The sequence below is a fragment of the Sceloporus undulatus genome, chromosome 6 (genome assembly GCF_019175285.1).
Source record: "Sceloporus undulatus isolate JIND9_A2432 ecotype Alabama chromosome 6, SceUnd_v1.1, whole genome shotgun sequence".
Taxonomy (NCBI): domain Eukaryota; kingdom Metazoa; phylum Chordata; class Lepidosauria; order Squamata; family Phrynosomatidae; genus Sceloporus; species Sceloporus undulatus.
In genome coordinates, this window is record NC_056527.1 from 27,376,502 (window position 1) to 27,395,641 (window position 19,140).

At 39.2% G+C, this 19,140-nt stretch overlaps 1 protein-coding gene across 1 annotated transcript in view; it reads left to right on the forward strand.

The window, feature by feature from the left end:
* The window catches only part of RSU1 (Ras suppressor protein 1), a 97,395-nt gene that overhangs the window by 25,862 nt on the left and 52,393 nt on the right, over positions 1-19,140 (forward strand). Inside the window, exons 4-7 of the mRNA XM_042472441.1 lie at positions 6,197-6,317; positions 8,139-8,257; positions 11,623-11,705; positions 12,045-12,159. Coding sequence (XP_042328375.1) covers positions 6,197-6,317; positions 8,139-8,257; positions 11,623-11,705; positions 12,045-12,159 — 438 coding nt within the window. The remainder of the gene's footprint in view (positions 1-6,196; positions 6,318-8,138; positions 8,258-11,622; positions 11,706-12,044; positions 12,160-19,140) is intronic.

Sequence of the window (19,140 nt, forward strand, 5' to 3'; positions counted from 1 at the left end):
TGCATCTGAAGAAGTGGATTTATATCCACAAAAGGTGCTGCTATATATGTAAAATTTGTATTTTTAAAAATATTCCTAATAGAGCTAGCCTTTCACAAGAAAAGTTTGCTGTTTGCTGACTTTTCAGAGATGCACTCAAGGACCACTTGAAGCATGGCAAGACTTCCTGTTAATTATATTTACCTTACATATGTTAATGTGCACAACATATTTTTGAACTGGACCTTTTCCATTTTATTTTCAATGTTCAGTCTTTTATTTGAGAAACAGCCTGCAAGATTAAATGGAATACTTATAGCTGTCCATAGGTGAATTAGATAATATTAATACCTTTTCCAAACAGGAAAAAGAAATACCCTGTACACCAGTTTATCTCCAGTACAAACCATGCTTTAGAAGTGCAGCAAAGCACTAAAAGTAATACATCAGCAGGACACAGGAATACCTTGTCTGCAGATCCTAATTCCCATGCAGGTTTATAGTGTAGGTGTTGGTATCCTGTTCCTAAGCTATTTCTGGCTCTAAAGATTTTTTTTTGTAATGAATTGAATTGGGCCTGGAGATGGGCTGGAAGCTCATGTAATTATTGCACCCAGGGAATTTTGTGTCCCAGTAACTTGCTCCAGTTGGACCAGCACCTCTGTCTTCATTGGATTGTGTTTTAATTTGTTTATCATTATCTAGTGCGTTAGCAGTCTGAAACACTGATTCAGGACCTCACTATCTGGTTTGGATTGAGATGACAAGGAGAAATGGAGTTTTGATACATTCCATAGCCTATGATGTGAAAAGACACATTCCATTCAAGTTCATCTTTAAAGCTAATGTTTTTGGGGGGCGGCAAGGTGACGTGCCCTTGAAAGTATATAGTCATCCTTCCACATTTGTGGATTCGACTTTTGTGGATTTGATTATTCACTGGTTGTTCTCTCTAGGAATATCTCCATCTTCCAGTACATCTCTGTGGTCACCTTTAACCAAAAGTAGCACTGAAGGACCTAGAGATTCCTAGAGAGAACACTCCACTAGGCATTTGTAGCTGCTCCAGCACAATTCTGTGGTCAGTGTCTGGCAGATGTTGACCACAGAGTTGCACTGGATGACCTAGATTCCTGGAGATGTGTTCTATCAAGTAAAAACAGCATTTTTGTTATTTATGGTTTTTCCACTTTCAGGGGTCCTATGCCTCTAGCCCTAGCGAATGTACAGGAACCACTGTATACTGTATATTCCATGGCCATCCATTTGTTCCTAACATAGAATACAATCTGAAAGGATGAGTATTCAAATGTACTATATTTTGAGTTTCTTGTTGCTGTGAAGATTGTGTGTGTAAGATGCACAAGGAAGAAATGCAACACGAAAATATTTATTTGCCAGAAATTAATATTAGACCAGGAATTTAGCATGTTCCAGTGTCATATTTATTGGCCCCTTTCACACTACATTTTCTGGTGATGTCTTGTGCATTCAGTGAGAAACATAATATTGCAGCTTTAACTAAGAAGATACTTAAATTTGTTGTTACAGTTCAAATGGTGTAGCCCTCACTTGAAAAGACTGTGCCCCAAATCTTTTCTCATCTTCCAGAGTGACTTGAAAAGGATGCTCTAGTTCAGTGAATGCATCCAGAGTCTGCATAACCTAGCCTTAATTCCCATTTAGAATAATTTGTCCTTTTAAATTGGACTGATTTAGTGAGGAGGAGAAAATAATCCCTCATCCTGTCAAAAAGACCAATACCTACAGGACAGAGTTTAATTGCATTAGGGAGTGTAACTTCAAGAAGGTTGCATTTTGCTTGCCTGTGTGTGTTCTTGTGTTGCCAGAATATTTCTCAAGTTCTTCTGCTTGTTTTTCCTTATTTACTAAGGAAGTACCTGGATGCCTTGCATACCTTGAAATTTAGCACTACAGTCATCCTTCTATTTTCACGGACATCGAGTCCGCAGTCTCTGTCCTTTATGAACCGGCAAGCGGAGGAGGGTTAAAATGGTGCATGCACACATGGCCATTCAAGCCAATGGGGCTTGAATATTTGCGAATTTCCATTTTTGCGGGGAGGTCTGGAAAGAATCCCCCACAAAAATGGAGGGACGACTGTAAAATGAGGTTATCCAGATATGGGTGAGGACAAAATACATCAAGCAATGTACAATGCTCCAAAAATGTTGTCCATTTTTGCCTTTGAATTTAATTGAATTTAACTGTCGTTAAGCTTGATTTAATTGAGTCCTAAGAATGCTGCTGCATCGGCTTTATTTCTTCAGATCAACATGAAGCCTATTCAGTAGACAATCTTATTCAAAACAGACTAAATATCTGCAATTGGAGATGTACATTATTTGAATTGGCTGCAGTTCTGTGTTGCAGTTGGAGATATATATTTTCTGGAAATTTTCAAGCTATGGAAAAAAGCAAGAGGAGTAAGAGGCTGTGATCATGCCATGATGGTCGTGCCATCATGTTGTGGAGGATTACAGTACTGTATGTTTGGCTGTATTCCTGGATCTAAAGATACTACGTATTCTGTAACATTTAAAAGTTCTTTTCCAGTTAAAGTCCTATGTTTGCTTAGAAATTATTTAAGGGGAACAAAAGGCCATGCAGAAATATACGTTTTGGCCTAAATCCAATTACTACTGTAGTTGCAAGTAAAATGGTAAAAGAGCACTTACTCTCTGTTCCTGAAGAGCTTATCCCTCCTTGATATCCTTCCGTAGGGAGGTGAAGATTTTTTTCACATTGGCAGACATTTAAAGACTGATTACTCATGGGGAAGGTGCCAGTGACTATGTGCTGTATTGTATATTTTTGTTTTTTTTAATGGGTATGCTTTTCATTGTGTTTAATATTATTGATATTTTAATTAACTGTATCGGTTTTAACCTTTGTAAGCTGCCTTCAGTCCTAGGAGTGAGAGAAAGATAGGTGGTGACAGTGGTTGTGATTATGAACGTCCCACTGCTGTTGTGAGTATGATTTGGTTGAGATTAGCAATTGGGTGTAGACCCTTGTCTTAAACATTTTATTTGTCATTCTGAAATCATATCTTTTTTTTTAAATGTCCATTTTGTGGAAATGTCCTGGGGAGGGAGCATATGATTTTTTTAAAAAAAGTAAGCAAAGAAACAAACCCAACTCTCTGCCAAGCTTTCACATTTCTAGTTGTAATAGATATTACTTTGGCTTCAAGGTTTGCAAAGAACTTTTATCCCAAGAATTTCTCCATTTCACCAGCAGTCTTACCTATAGTGGAGATGCCTGGCACTGTATCATGTGGGGCAGAAAGGGCTACTGTTGAAAGGAAATATTGAGTCCCTGGTTTCAGTTTTACTAAGGGAATCGTTGGATCCTGCCCTTTATGTGCGAATGGACATTTAGGAAAGGTTTGAATACTAAACAATTTAATGATGATAAAATCTGAATCGGCAAAATGCAGGTGGTCCCAAAATGCTTGGGACCAGAGGTGTTTTGGATTTTATTTATTTATTTATTTATTTTAGATTTTGGATACCTGTATTTGGATATATGTACATATTGAGATAGCTCAGAGATTGGACTCAAATCTAAACACAAAATACATTTACGTTTCATATACGCCGTATATACATAGCCTGAAAGTAATTAAAAAAATAATCTTGTGCATGAAAAAAAGTCTGTAGACTGAATCATCAGAAAGCAAAGGTGTCACTGTCTCAGCCACCCATGACAAAAGTTTTGGTTTTTGGAATATTTTGGATTTTGGAATTCTTGAAAAGGAAAACATAACCTGTATCTGTGTTCTACAATGTGAATTTTCTTTCCATTTTATTTAAAGGAGTGAGAAGAGCTGACTTCATGCTATTAGATATTTCCTCCCAAATGCCAGTTTTAGAAATTATCCAAATGTATTTACTGCTGAAACTTTAAATATGCGATTGCTTAATCTATAATCTACATTGCTGTTTGGCAGGTTGGTCCATAATCTCGCTCAGTTGAAATAAAGAATGCAAACCAGTTTATTCTTAAAATCAGCATGATTTAAATGAACATACTACATTTTAGGAATTTGGTTTTATGTGGCTTAGGGATTAAGTTAAAAGATAGAATTGTTTCCTGAGGTGGCACTAAAAGTCAACAGCTTGGATACATGCACTTCACCCCAACACATGAATATTATTTGTTTGCTTAGGTTTTGCTTGAGCAACTGAAAGAGAAAATTAAACCCATACAGATTCTTAATCTTTATCTGAATAGTAGCATTCAGAACATGCAGGTGGGCTTTTTTCATATTTATAGAAAATACCCATACATTGATTTGTTGCTAATCTGACGTAACCTTTGTTGTGTATATTGGTAATAGCCTATTCCTTCTGGGAAGTGAATCAAAAATTGGTCCCGCTTTAACAGTTCATTATTTAAAGTCGAGCATACTTTGTTGCAATTCAATTACATTTTAAACATGTGCTACTTTTTAAAAATGTATATACCCAAAATTTATGCCCAAAATGACACTCAAGATACCTAGCATCAGTAAAATTTAAATAAAAATAAATGTACTTCTTGTGTTATTAGGACATAACATTAAATAATTTAAACAACAATGCAAATTCAGTTCAGCCCCATAAGCTCACCGTCTGAAAGTCAAGGCACAAGGGAAAAAGTAATGGGAAGGCATCAGTTCTTAGTTACAAGTCAGCCAGCTGGCATTAAAACAGTTCAGGTGGCATGATAAAGCAGGCAGCTGCTTCTAGGTGACAGCTGAGGAAGAGTCAAAGGCAGATAGCCTCTCAGCAATTCAAAAATGTATTGGGATGGGGGAAAGTGTGGCCCACAGGCTGCATACATTTCCAGCTCCTGTTTTGGGGTCCTCAGCCACTCACAGCCACTTTCAGAGTTCCGAGACCACTCAAAAAACCCTTTTAAATGTTTTTTCAAATTTGGAGTCATTTTCTTTGCCTGAAAATCACTCCAGATGACCCAAAACATCTGAAGCAGATGGTGAAAGCCCTGGAAACCAAGTCCTATGAGAATGATTGAGTGATCTGGGTATGTTTAACCTGGAGAAGAGAGGTGATAGCCATCTTCAAATATGTGAAGAACTGTTGCATGGAGCCTGGAGCAAACATATTTTTTTCTGCTCCAGAGCACAGGTCCCAAACTAATAGATTCAAATTATAAGAAAGATAATTCTAGATGAACATTAGAAAAAGATTATTGAAGATAAAAGTTGTTCCTCAGTGGGGCTTATCTCCAGGTAGATGTTTTTGGGACTTTGGTCATGCACCTGGAGAACTGTGTCCAGTTTTGCTGAGCTCTGCAATTCTATGATACTACTAAATATGCATTGCACATACACCATAGACCACAGCTGGCCAGCAAACCATACCCCCACCCCCCTTGCAAATATGTTACAGCTCACTGGGCTGCATTTTTAAGAATGCTGGTGTAATTCCAATAAGTGTGCTTGTTATCTGACATGTGAAGGTGGCTCAGGGTGCAACTGGGTAAGGCTTGTACTGGTTATTGCTTGATGTTACAAACAGTTATTTCCCTGCTCCTTACCATTGACTCATTTTTGAGAACCCAACTCTGTTGCTTGATAGCAGATTCTTTCCACCAGTTTGTACATAAACATCAATGTAATTGTTAGTTCCAGACTGAGAGTGTGTGACTTGCCCAAAGTCACCCAGTGGATTTCTGTTACCAAGTGGAGATTCAAGCCCTACTTTCCCGAGTCATAGTCCAACACTCAGACCACTACACCATGCTGGCTCTCAATGAGAGAAATACAGTATTGTCTTTTTAATCAATAATGTATTTAAAGATCCATTAATATGCCTTTCTACTGTGAAAATCTCTAGTCCTTTTTGTAGACCTTTCTAGTCCCTAATGTTCTTTTGGTGCCTGTTTTATCAAACCATTTCCTGTATTGCTATGTACTTTATATGTATTAGCCTACTAGCCCCACCACCTTTCCCTTCTCCTTTTATGTCATATCTTTTTAGATTGTAAGCCTGAGGGCAGGGAACTGTCTAATTAAAAAGATTGTATGTACAGCGCCGTGTACATTTACAGTGCTTTATAAATAAAGGTTAATAATAATAATAATAATAATAATAATAATAATAATAATAATAATAATAATAATAATAATGTTAATTGTTTTGTGTACCCTAACCTATTTCAGAGGGAACTATCTTTCTCTTTACAGCTGTGCCTCCAAACGTTGCAGACCTAAGGAATTTAGAGGTACTTAACTTTTTCAACAATCAGATTGAGGAGCTACCAACTCAGATTAGTAGCCTTCAGAAGCTGAAACACTTGAACCTTGGGTGCGTAACTGTTCTGGTCATTTGCTTACGTTTTCTGTAGAATCTCTGGAAAAACTCCTTTGTTTTCTTGCAGAGCTTACATTCTAGAGCTCCCACAAAAGTCATGGTGAACTGGGGGATGCTGGGAGCTCTGACCCCAAAATGTAACTTTTTACAGGTTCAGCTTTCTCACTGTGCATTCAAGAGTACTTTTCTAATGGTCAGTCGTGTTCTAACTCATTGCTAAAATAAATTCAGAAACAGGGGGGAAAAAACCTGTTTTTCACAAGTGGCAGAGCCTCTGACCTTTTGTACCACTGTGAAAGCAGAAGTATATTATCTGTCATAATGCTACAAATTTGCTGTAACAGCCTTGCTCCAAGCTAGTGTCTTCCAGATGTATTTGGGAAATATGTGCTGCATTTTCCACAAATGAAAATAGGACAGGAATTAAGTATTTTGTGTTTTTCTCCTTGTCATTTTGCCCTTTCCCACTTACTTTTCGAGCTCTTTAAACTTGAACAGCAGCATTGTGACATAGCAACAAAGAATGCTGCACTTTCTGCTTTTCAGTTATTTGTATTTAAATACTCATAATAATATAACAATGTAATAAGTGTCAGTCTGTTTTCCTGACCTGCATTCACAGTCAAAATAGATATGATCTTTATAGAAAGAACAAGGCCTTTGGGACATCAAGAATGGCAGTGTGAATTACTACGTTATATATCCCCTCTATACTTGAAGGAGACTGGACTACAGGTGTATTTCTGGTTGATTGGCTGGTTTCTAGCTTATCCGGTGAATAAGTGAAGGAGAAATAAATTCATTCTGCATAGTTACAAAACACACAGTATCCAATTCTAGTGTCCAAACCAGAATTATTTTGGAAAATACAACTCACAGAATGGCTAGCTGTTGGTTATGCAGATTGTGGGATTCTGGGAATTTTTGGTCCAAAAAAGTACCTTTTCAAAGGTCTTCACTAAACATCTTGTTCTTTCACCATTCTCATCCTGAATATATTTCTTATCCTGTCCAAAAGGCTCAGAGCAATTTAACATGGCTGGGCTCCAAGATGCCATGTGTCACGGTGGATGATTTTTCAACAAACAGAAGCCCAAAGCTGCCTTGGATATGTAGAACTAATTGCACAGTCCTTTGGATCCTAGCCCATATATATCTTTCTCTCGTTTAATGTTAACAGCTCTGTAGAATTGGTTAGAGTGACTCATATTCATTCTTCTAACACTACCCTGCAGATAAAGAAAACTGCATGTTTTCTAGATCTCCTTAAGTTTGGCAATAAGTATAGATGAAATATTCATTCTGTTAGCTGATATTTTATCTGTCCTACTCATCTTCATCACTGAGCAACATTATATTCCTATCTCAGCATGTTGTATCCTTAATGCTACTCCAGTGCATTTATGATGTTACACATAATAAAGGAACCAGAAGCACCATGAGAAGAGATTTTGTCCAGTGTTCAGGAAGTACATTTACAAAATTAAGATTGCCTTGTGCTGAAATATCAATATTTCTCATTATTTATGAACTACATCTGGGATAACCCCTGGCTTATTAACTTAATTTAAAAAATATTTTTATTTTAACTTTCTGATTTTTATATTGCTGTCCTTACATTCTTTTGTATTGTTTCCGTTTTCATATTTTATTGCTTTGTAGATTATTTTGTTATTGCCTTGCCTTGCCATGCAACATCCAAGTAATGCACAGTGGATTGTTCAAGATCAAGATAGACCATATATACTATATACAAACTCATTGCTGCCTCGTTATCCCAGATGATACCATCTTACAATCTTTTGTTATCATTAGGATGAACAGACTCAACTCTTTGCCACGAGGATTTGGCTCCTTACCAGCACTAGAGGTTCTGGACTTGACTTATAATAACCTAAATGAAAACTCCCTTCCTGGAAACTTCTTCTATCTAAGTAAGAAACTGGTTTCTTTAAAAAAAAAAACTTTAAATCATCCTGAAAAATTGCTTTGCTTTCTGCAGGTGAAATTTATTTGGCGAGGCTGAACTCTAAAAAATGTGGTTGAAATATATGCCTCCTCCTATGAACTACCTTGAATATTTCTACCTAGTTTGGAAGTCTGTATCTTTGATCTATAGTCACCTGATATTGGTAGTAATAAGTGGATGGCTAGGAGTGTTGGATAAGCTGTTGCCTTGGTCATATATTCTTGAATTTTATTCATTTTTGCACTGAATCAAAACTTTAGCAAATGCTGCTGTCCCCTGAGACTGTTAAGGAGGTCACACTATGTAGGGAAGAAAAAAATGCTAGCAACAAAGCAATGATCTGTTCTGAGTCAGGCCTAAGTACACATATCATTAGGCCACTGCAGAGGGCTCAAAAGTACTAATTCCTTCAGATACTGGCTGGTCTATCCCCCTAGCAGGTAAGAATACACCAGGTGGTTGCAGGCAATGAGCATGTGGTCCTTACAGTTCCTTACCCATGCCCCTGATGTAGCATTGCTCTGAAGAGATACCATATCAGAAACATGGGTTACACTGCAATAGTATCTGGCATGCTCACCATTCAGCTACCTGGCATATGTCTCTGAGATAAATGAGACGAGCAAAAACATTTTTCAAGTACACATGCTAGGTTAGTTACGGACCATTTAAAAAAAGGTAGTTTTACCACTCGGCTGACTTGAGTAACTTACTTGAGTAAGAGAACAAGATGTCTTTTTATTCTCTGCCCAACTGCCCCAACATAGCACTGTAAAAGATATTTCCCTTGTTCATTTAATGCAGTCACTAGTGAGGGCCAAGAGTGGGTGCAAATATTTGGTAACAGTTTGATCATGCATTGCTTTTCCTCCTTTGCAAAATAGCTTGTGAAGAAGCAGAGGCTGATCTTGGACCACAGTCAGCATGTGTTTGGAGGGGGTTGCTTTAATCTTCTGTCCCTGTATTAGTTTAGGAAATTTTTATCTTTGAAACTGAAGCTCCTAGAATCCACTATCCACGGTAATCAGTGGTCATGCTGGTTTAGTCTTAAATGCTGGCTAGGAAGTTCTGGGAACTGTAATCTAGAAAGACTAACTTCCCAAGTTCTGATTCCCATCAGTGGTCTGCGTTGCAAACAGGGATCACAATCTTGGCTATTCACAATGAAAGAAAAAAGAAAGAGAAACAAAGAAAATCATTCCTACCTCTGCATTAGGGATAGTGACAGCTTCCCTCTTATTGTGAATAACAGGCACAGAGTCTAAAGTGGGGGCAGAGGGCTCCCCTACGCTGTACCTACCATTTAAAAAGAAAATAATTCTACAGAACCCAGCTACAACAAATGTTGCGTCTACCTTCTTCTGAAGACCACTTTTCTTGATTTCCCGGTGTCCATTATTTATTATTTTAGATATTTCTGTATCACCTCCCCACCACAAGGGCTTCCCAAGGCAATGAAACAATAAAAGCAATTAAAATAGTACAGGATATGTCCCTGCATTGAGGGTGTTCAGGAGGTAAATCAGCAGCCCTCTCGCTTGCTCATTACAGTTGCCTTGTACCTCGCATGAGAGATGCTCAGGGTTGCATAATCAATAAAATTTGTGTTATACAACTTCCAGCACCCCTGAGATAGCATTGTCAGGTTGGTAGTAGGTAAGAAATAAAAAGTGACCCTAGCTCCATGATGGCAAACCTATAGCACACATGCCACAGGTGGCACGCAACGCCATTCTGTCGGTCACAGTAGCAGGGAAGAGGAGGTACAGACGCATGCATGTGCGTGCCTCCAGCTCCTCCCCTCAGCACTTCCTGGCCTCCAGCTGTCTCTCTGAGGCAGTCAGAGGCCGGGAAACGGGCTCTGAGGGCAGGAGCCTCCCGGCCTCCAGCTATCTCCTGCCCCCTGGAGGACAGAATTCCTGCCCCCAGGCACCGGAAGCCCTGCCCCCAGTGCCGCAAAAAAATTCAGTTGGGGCACATAGCCCCGAAAAGGTTCACTATCACTGCCCTAGCTTTATTGGCACTGCTACCCTCCAAAGTGGGAAGGGTCTGTTTACATTGAGGGACACTGAGGACCCGATAGTCAACCCTCCTCCCCAAACCTGAAGCTGGGTGCCAGACGGCATGGTCTTGAAGGCACATGAAGCACCACCTTTATTTAAAGTAATTGTAGTGATTAGATTGTTGGTTCATATCAACACTGTGCTGTGAAATTTACTGGTTGACCTTGGGCCAGTCTCCCCCTGTTTGTGGGTCTGACCTACTTCACAAGGTTTTTTGGGGAATCAAATGAAAAAGACGAGAGGCACCCAGGCTGTCTTGAGGAAAGGCAGAATGTAGATGTAAATAATAAATAAGAATGTTGGGGTCTGGCCACAAAACCTAGAAAGGTGACTCATTGGACCGTCTTATCATTGCAGAGAAATTAGAAGTTATTTTAAAAACATATCTGAGGAATAGACTGTCATTATGAATGTATATAATTGTCATTAAATTTTCTTTCTACAAACTTACATTCTGCTGCATAAATTTGGTCAGAGACCACTGACACAGAGCTATTCTGTTCTTCCTCTGTGGCATAAGCATAGGAATATGTGCCCCATCCTACTGCATAGAGTGTCAGACTGGATCTGTTTCTGAAACATTTTTCTGTAGTAACATAGCTTTTTCTTCCCCACTGTATTTCCTTTGCACTCCTTACATTCTGTTCCTAGGATGGGCAAACTATGTTTTGAGATCCATTAGGAGGGCAAAATTAATTGTTTAAAATCTCCTCTTCCCCAGCCTGTGTCATTTCATACAATTAGTTCAGACTTTGCTATATTTCATTGAAGGGAACAGAGAAGATTTGTATAAAATCCACACAGTCCTTTGTTATATCTGTATTCTGTCCTATATTAAAAGGGCTTCTTGTTTATTCTTTACATATACAGAATTGAAGCATGGGGATGCACTATATAAGTGAGTCAGGTTTATGGATGCAAAATAGGACAATATTGTAAATAGGAACTAGAAGTAACAAATGTGTTGTCTTCTGTTGCAGCAAGTTTGTATTGAAACTGTGTGCCACTGCCTGCCAGGGTGTAATGTCGTAGGAATTGTTAATTGTGACAGTCTTTTTGGATATAGATGTTTTCCTGAACAGACCAACACTACAATAAGCCAGTAAATCTAAGTTTGACCTGCTTGTTATTATTGTGAGCCTTGGGTATGTCAAAGGCTTTTCACTGTGTCAGGGTTATTAATCAAACCTGACACTACTTTATTGATCAGGCCTCAAATGGTTGGGTTGTATGCTACCCTGTTTATATATTGCTGTTTAATTTGCAGCCACCCTACGTGCACTCTATCTAAGTGACAACGATTTTGAAATCCTGCCACCAGATATTGGGAAGCTCACAAAGTTGCAGATAGTAAGTAATTTATCTAAATTCTTCAAGGGGGAGGGCAAGAATCAATTCACTTTTGCAACCCTTGTAAGAGTAGAATCAAGTCAGTTTGCAAGAAGTAGTCAGGGTTTTGAAGGCATTGCCTATTGTTAATCAGCACACACTTGTAACTAAATTGGATGAATTGAATGTTTAGGGTGGGGTGAAGTGACAAAAAGAAAGAGGTGTCCCTTAGGCTGCTGGGTAAGATATTTATTGATGGTAGATTTTGACCTGCTTCCTTTCAATTTGGAATTGGTTTTGATAACTTTGTGTGCATTTCTGTCTCTCTGTCTTTCTTTTCTTTTTTCTTTTATTTTAAAGCTTAGTCTTAGGGATAATGACCTGATATCACTCCCGAAAGAGACTGGTGAACTTACCCAGCTTAAAGAACTTCATATTCAGGGGAACCGTCTTACTGTGCTGCCTCCTGAACTAGGTAAGAAAGGTTCATTGTTGAGGGGGAGATGACATAAGTGTGCTAGAATGCATAGCTTCCTTTTTGATAACTTAAGCTGTCTAGTAATGTCTTTAAAATGATAAAATCATTGCTGTTTCTATTTTCACTTAGCAGAAACTTAAAATCCCCTTTAGTAAATATTTCTGATCTAGACATTAAAGATGCTAGCCAATGCTAGACTCAGACTTTGTGTTTAGTAACAGTAGCAGGCAGTATTGTATTAACTGCATTACATCTGAATATTTTCATTTTTTTTTCACAGAGCTTGTTCAACCAATCTTATTAATGTTGGCTAACTAAAGATGTTTTATTTTGGCTAACTAAACAATCATTTGAAGAACAATCACTTGCAGCCAGTGAAACTGGAACTTTAAAAAATCAGACATCTTTGCTTGTTATATCTGTCATATATCGTTCCTCAAAGCAGGCAGGCACTAATAGTAAGAACTGATAGCTCCTTATCAGGATGCTTGTCTCTTAACACAGTATGTTAGACTGATGGGTGGGTTCCCAGAGTGTCTGTCTTAAACACTGTTCTTCAAAATGCAGTTCATGAAATGGTGGTAAGCAACCATATAGAGATAAATGCTTTTAGTAGGTGTTGTCTCCCCCTCTCCAAATTGAAAAGGTTATGTGCTGCAGTGAGAGATGAACCATGATTCACAGCAGCAACAGAATTGCAACCAGTTACATAAAGTGTCAAGTAATACTAAATTTGTCACCTTGTATATATTCTGACAGTCTAACAACTTAATCAGCATTTTAGGAGGAAACCTGGATATAAAAAAGAAGCCAAAACAAAATAGATGTAATTGACAAGGGCTCAGTGGTGTATGTTCTGAAGTACACAGTTTGGTTTGTCTGTATGTCTTTTAAACGTTTCATTAATATTCATGGGAACCCCAAGCAAAGAGCTTATTGGTTGCTTGATTATGATGAAGGATAACTTGCAAAGAGGCTGCACTGATAATTTTAGCAGATATCCAAAGATAATAGTATTTATCTAATTATTGCTGTGGAGAAGAACATTTATAATTGCTGTATTTGTGTGTGTGTGTGTGTGTGTGTGTGTGTGTGTATGTATATATATATATTAAAAAATAGAACATTAGCATAGCCTTAAGGGGAGACATGGAAGAACATGATTGAAACAAAAGGCAAGAAATTAGAGTAGCAGGGGAGAAGAGACATTACTTCTTTCTTTCTGTTTATATTATTATATTAGGTTGCATTGTGTTGCATAAATCATAAGGTTATGGTATATCAGGACACATTCTGAGATTTGGAAACTAAGTAATAGGTACATAATATTGGTAGGTCAAACAGCATTCATCACTGACCAACTATGGGGACTTGGGCAGTCACTTCTGTGGAGAGCATCCCATTAACTTCATGTCTCCATGAAGGAGAATTCTGATAAATAATTCCACAGAAACACTTCACAGGACATTTCCCCAAGCATTGGGGGAAAGATTTAGATAAGGGGGATGACTATATTTGCAAGATACTAAAATAATCTGTATTCTAGGTTAGGTTTCAGAAATTTTTTTTGCACCAAATGAGAACAGCAGTGCATTGAAGAATGGCAGCTTGAATCCTGCCACAAGCTGGATGTTGAAGCAATTGTAATTTACCATTGTAAATCAGGGGTTATGTTTTGGGTGCTTTCCTAGCAGCTGTTAGTTGAAATGGAAACAACACCTGCTTGGGGTCAGAAGGCTAGTAAAAACTAAAGCTCCCACTCCATACATCCACAACGATAAGATAGGGCTAATCAAAGACATGTATAATCAACAATTAAAGGTACTCAATGTCAGGCTGTAGCCCAAGTGGGACTTCTCATGCTCAGTACAAAAGAAACTACAGTTTCACTCCCTGGCCATGATCGCAAGGGGGAGGAGGTTCTGAGACAAGCCATCTGTTCCTTACCCCACATGTGAGTGTGTGCCATCAGCAGTATTTGTGCTGGAGGGGTGGAGTGGAGTATTAGCCTGGGACTTGAGCAAGATCGATTTCTCAGTCTCCAATGAGCTATGAAATTCATTGGGTGAGCATGGGGCAGTCACACATACTCTCAGGCTGACCTGCCTCACAAGGTTGTTGTAGGATACAATGTGGGAGAGGAGAGCCACAAATACTGTGTTGAGCTCATTTGAAGAAAGACTGATATAAATACAGTGGAACCTCTCCTTATGCAGGGGATCCGTTCCAGACCCGACCCCCACCCCCCACGTAAGGCAAATTCCATGTAAGCAAATTCCTTGTGCTCATGGCAGTGCGGGGGCCACATGCCGCGGGCACGTGCCCCATTCATTTAATTGCAGTGCAGCTTCCACGTAAAGTGGAAGCTGCGTATGGTGTGCCCATGTATGGAGCAGGCACACTGTATAACTAATAAATTAAGAAATTAATGGATCTGTAATGAAATAGTCATGTCCCTGCAAGGTGGATCTTAGAAGTGAACTTATAAGTGAAGGATGGTCTTATTCTGTCCTTGTGTCTTTATCCTGACAGAAGTAATCCTGATTTGTTTCTCTATTAATTCCATACACCTAGGGCGTGATCCACTGGACAGATCTCAAGCCACACTGAAGGGAGGTGTGCAGTCATGTTGCCATGCTTTTGTGTGGCCCCCATTCATTTCAAAGAGGGCTTCTGTAAGAGAACATCCCTAGCAGATTATGTCCTGACTAAGGCCATATCATATTTCTCTTTGGGAAGCAAAGCACGTGGTGTCGAAGTAATAAAAATGTAAGCCCTAAAGTGTCAAGCAAAGCTGAAGAAAATCATGGCTGGCTTGTTTTTACATATAACCTAACTGTACTTTCTGTTCAGTGGGTTTATCCCTTGCTCAGCCTTTAATAAAATTGGATCCAGAGGTATTTATATCCAAATAAGAAAATAAAATTAATTTCTTTCTTCACAGTATCAGAAGGAATGTGTGTCCTCTGAACTAAAATAAGTAAAGGGCACTTGAACTTCAGCCTTAATATCATCTGTGAGTGATGATGATGATGATAATGCATAGGGATCTTTTTAAGGACAAAGGAACAAAATGACATATGGGCAATTGGAAAAAGTCAGAGAGAAAACACATGAGTAAGAGTGGTTTGAAAAACCAGTTCAAGTCCCATTTGAATCTCTGTTGATTTTTTTTTATCCTTACCACTAAAGCAAGAGAGAGAAATGTATTCTGCTTTTACTTTAACCATGTTGCCCTTTAAATTACTTAAACATATGTTCCAAACAGTATACATCTCTCTTGAAAGAAGATGAAAGGCCCTTTTTCGATTGCTTGTGAATTTGAGGGTCATTGCAGAGTCATTCAGCACCTGTTAGATCAGATCTGAATGTTGCAAAATGTAAAATTTTACTACATTGCTGACCTTTGTAATTTCTTCTTCCAAATGCTGCAGTAAGCACTACTTCTGAACAGTTTTCCCCAATTGATTTAGAGTTTTTCTACAATAATATTTTATCTTAAGATATCTAAAGTCGTCTTAAGCTCCCTTCACCCATTCAGAAGGCTATGTAAAGGTTGAATGTGGAGACAGGGATTAGTTGACACAAGTTGCTGCTGCCCCCAACAGCATTGTAGGTCCCTGGTTCTGGCCTTCACTCCTTGACCACATAGAGGGACCTGAATGGAGCTTCCACCCATGCCCAATTGAGGGCAACTGAATATAATTGAATGTCCTCACTTCCAGCCCTCACTCATTCTTTTGAATGTCCGAAGAAGGTGTAACAGATTACTGTTGGCCAACTATATTTGAGAGCCAGTAGTGAAAACATTTTCTCAAAAGAAGTACTCCATCATGTGTGGAGATAAATTTCCAGAGCAGTTTTTCTGTTAAAGATCTATTCATTTTCTGGCCTCATTTTACTAGATTATTACTAAGCCTTGAGACCTTTCTGCTTGAAATCAGCTGCTTCCCTTTTTTTCCTTCTCTCCTTGCAGTCAGGGCCATCTGAATGCTTGCCACAGGCACAAACAGTAATTTGCCATGCTCCCCTCAACTCATATTTGACAGTTTGCGCTAGAGGGCAAACATGCAACCTTTGCCCAGAGCATGCATTTCAGATAGCCACAAGGAAGCTTGTGTTTAATATGTAAAGCAAAAGTGGGCAGCCACAGTGTTATCAGAGTACTAGTGGAGGCTTGATCCAGATAGTGCTTTGAGTGTTGGACACTCTCTCATGCTTAGAGGAAGGTAAAGGCAAACCTCTGTTGAATATATTTTGTTAAGAAAACCCATTGATAGGAATCTGCTTGAAGACACATAACAACAACCATGTAGACCCACAAACTGTATAGGATATCTGTATTATCCATTGGAACCATGCAAGCTCTCTATTGTTCTGATAAGGTTATCTGGTTCCTTTAAAACTTGAATCTTTGAGTATCTTGAAAAGATGCCCATTTTATTTAATTAAATAACTTCCTATCCTACTTTCTTTGCTAGACATTGAATCATCTTGGTGTCTTAAAGCAAAAGATCCAAATGATGCCCCTTCTTTCTATTACAAAAATCCTGCTATTAAATATGGAATTTTTCTGGCCTTTCCTATATCTGTTTCATTCTGCCCCAAGGCAAGGCCACCAGCTTTCCCTATTGCTGCCTTCTCTCCCAAAGGAACCTAGATTACAAACCTTCAGACACATGGATGTTGCTCAAGGGTGGCCTGTTCAAATGGTTTTTTCTTTTTAAAAAATCATATTTATAAGTACATTGGAAATATGCTTGAGAGGTGAGGAAGCCAAACCTAAACCTGAGTGTGATTTACTATGGGCAGTAAACTGCTCAGCCAATTCAAAACTGAAGCATTCACTCTCCAGGTGAGATTTTGGGATATGAACACCTACACTTTGTGCAGAGACAAACACAATACATCTTGCTGAATTTTGCTATTTGTATGAGTTTCAGCAGACGGCTCGTTTTCTTTCTCCCGATGGCAGTGCTTTCAGAATTATAAGTATAAGCGAGTGCTTACAGTGTCGGTGGCTTTAGAGACAAGTGTCTGTGGTTCTTTTTTGCAGGTAATAAAATGGAAAATCCAATTTGCAATTGCAGAATAAGCCTCTGAGTGAAATATGATCTTCATAGCAACATTGGTCAGGGGGTTACCGCTAATCACAGCACTGTCTTGCTTCCCCAGTGGCTTCTGCCTGAAGACTGCATGCTGAACAGTGTGAATCTCTTGTTGAACTAGCCAGCATAGATTTAGCCACCCCGGCCTCTCGCTTATTAGGTCCTTTTTGTCACAGTGCTTAATCCTCCTGCCTGATCCTTGTTAGAATAGGGGCGCTGCTGTGGCCACTAATAAAGGAGGGTGGGTATGAGCCTCCAAACCAGACACACTCAAGCGTGAGGCACTTAGGGCAATTGCTGCCTGACTGACAGTGAGGTGGAGGGAGGGGGGATGAATACCTCCTACATGTTATTATTTAAGAGGAGTACAGACCTCCAGGCAGCCGACAGAAGAGCACAGCTGGGGTAATGACAACTTGTTCGCAGGCCTGCTATGAGACAGGCATCCATCTTCTTTCCTCCTTATTGAACACAAATCTAATGACCTACCTTTTCTCTCTAATTATGCTAACCCCCTTTTCCATAGCAGGTTGGATTACATAACAGACTGCTGGAGCATGGAAAATAGGAGACTGAGACCATTGCTGAAATGCCGCAGCTTTAAGAGACGCATCCTTTGAAGCAGCCTGGTCCTATGTCACTGCACAGACATGCTTATAATGCCCTCATGCTGCACAGACATGTTTATAATGCTTGTTGCTATAAGTTGTTGGTTCAGCAATGAACCCTCAGGAAAGAAGAGAGGCTGCTCTTTGACAGGTGTCAGTGTCCTGGGTAGTAAGTTCATATAAGGAGTGTTATTCCCACCCCTTACTTCAACTATCCAAATACTGTCTCATGACACAGTTCTGGGCGTATAGATGTGATACATAACCAATATTTGAGGGGAGTCCAGGTTAGTGAGAGTATCTGGATGGCATTTACACTGTAGGAATTATGCAGTTTGACACCACTTTAAGTGATGTAGCCCCATCCTATAGAAACCTAGCATTTGTAGTTTCACAAGGTCTTTAGCCTTCTTTGCCAAAGCGTTCTGGTGCCCCACAAAACCACACTTCCCAGGATTCTGTAGGATGGAGCCATGGCAGTTAAAGTGATGTCAAACTGTTATTTATACAATGTAGATGCATTCTGAGAGCCAGCATCATGTAGTGGTTTGAGCGTTGGACTTTGACTCTGGAGAACAGGATTCAAATCCCGAATCAGCCATGAAAACCATTGGGTGACCTTGGGCAAGTCAGACTCTCTCAGCCTCAGAGGATGGCAATGGCAACCCCCCTCTGAAGAAACTTACCAAGAAATCCCCATAATAGGTTTGTCTAAGGGTTGCCATAAGTTGAAAATGACTTGAAGGCATACAACACATAGATGCAACTTAAACAATTGGAAAAATATATCTGTGGGAATGGTACACATTTTGGGGTTATGTTATCATACCTGAAGTTTAATATATTCTAGGATCTTTCTTTATCATAAACCAGTATTCTCTAGGATTATCCCAGTCATATTCATATTCACATCAGCTGTTGGTTGAAAGGGATGGAACATTCTGACATTTCTTGGAACAGTGGTTCAGACTGCCATGTTAAAGTTCTGAAGCTTTCTTTAACAGATTGTAGCTGCATTCACACTGCAGAAATAATTCGGTTTGACACCCCTTTAACTGCCATGGCTCCATGCTGTGGGATTCTGGGAAGTGTAGCGGAGCTCTGGTGCCACAACAACACTTCCAAGAATCCCATCGCATGGAGCTGTGGCAGTTAAAGTGGTGTCAAACTGGATTATTCTTCTATTGCAGGTGCAGCCACATTATGTGGAAGCAAGCTTGAGAACTTTAACATAACAGTCCAAACCACTGTTCCTAGAAAGG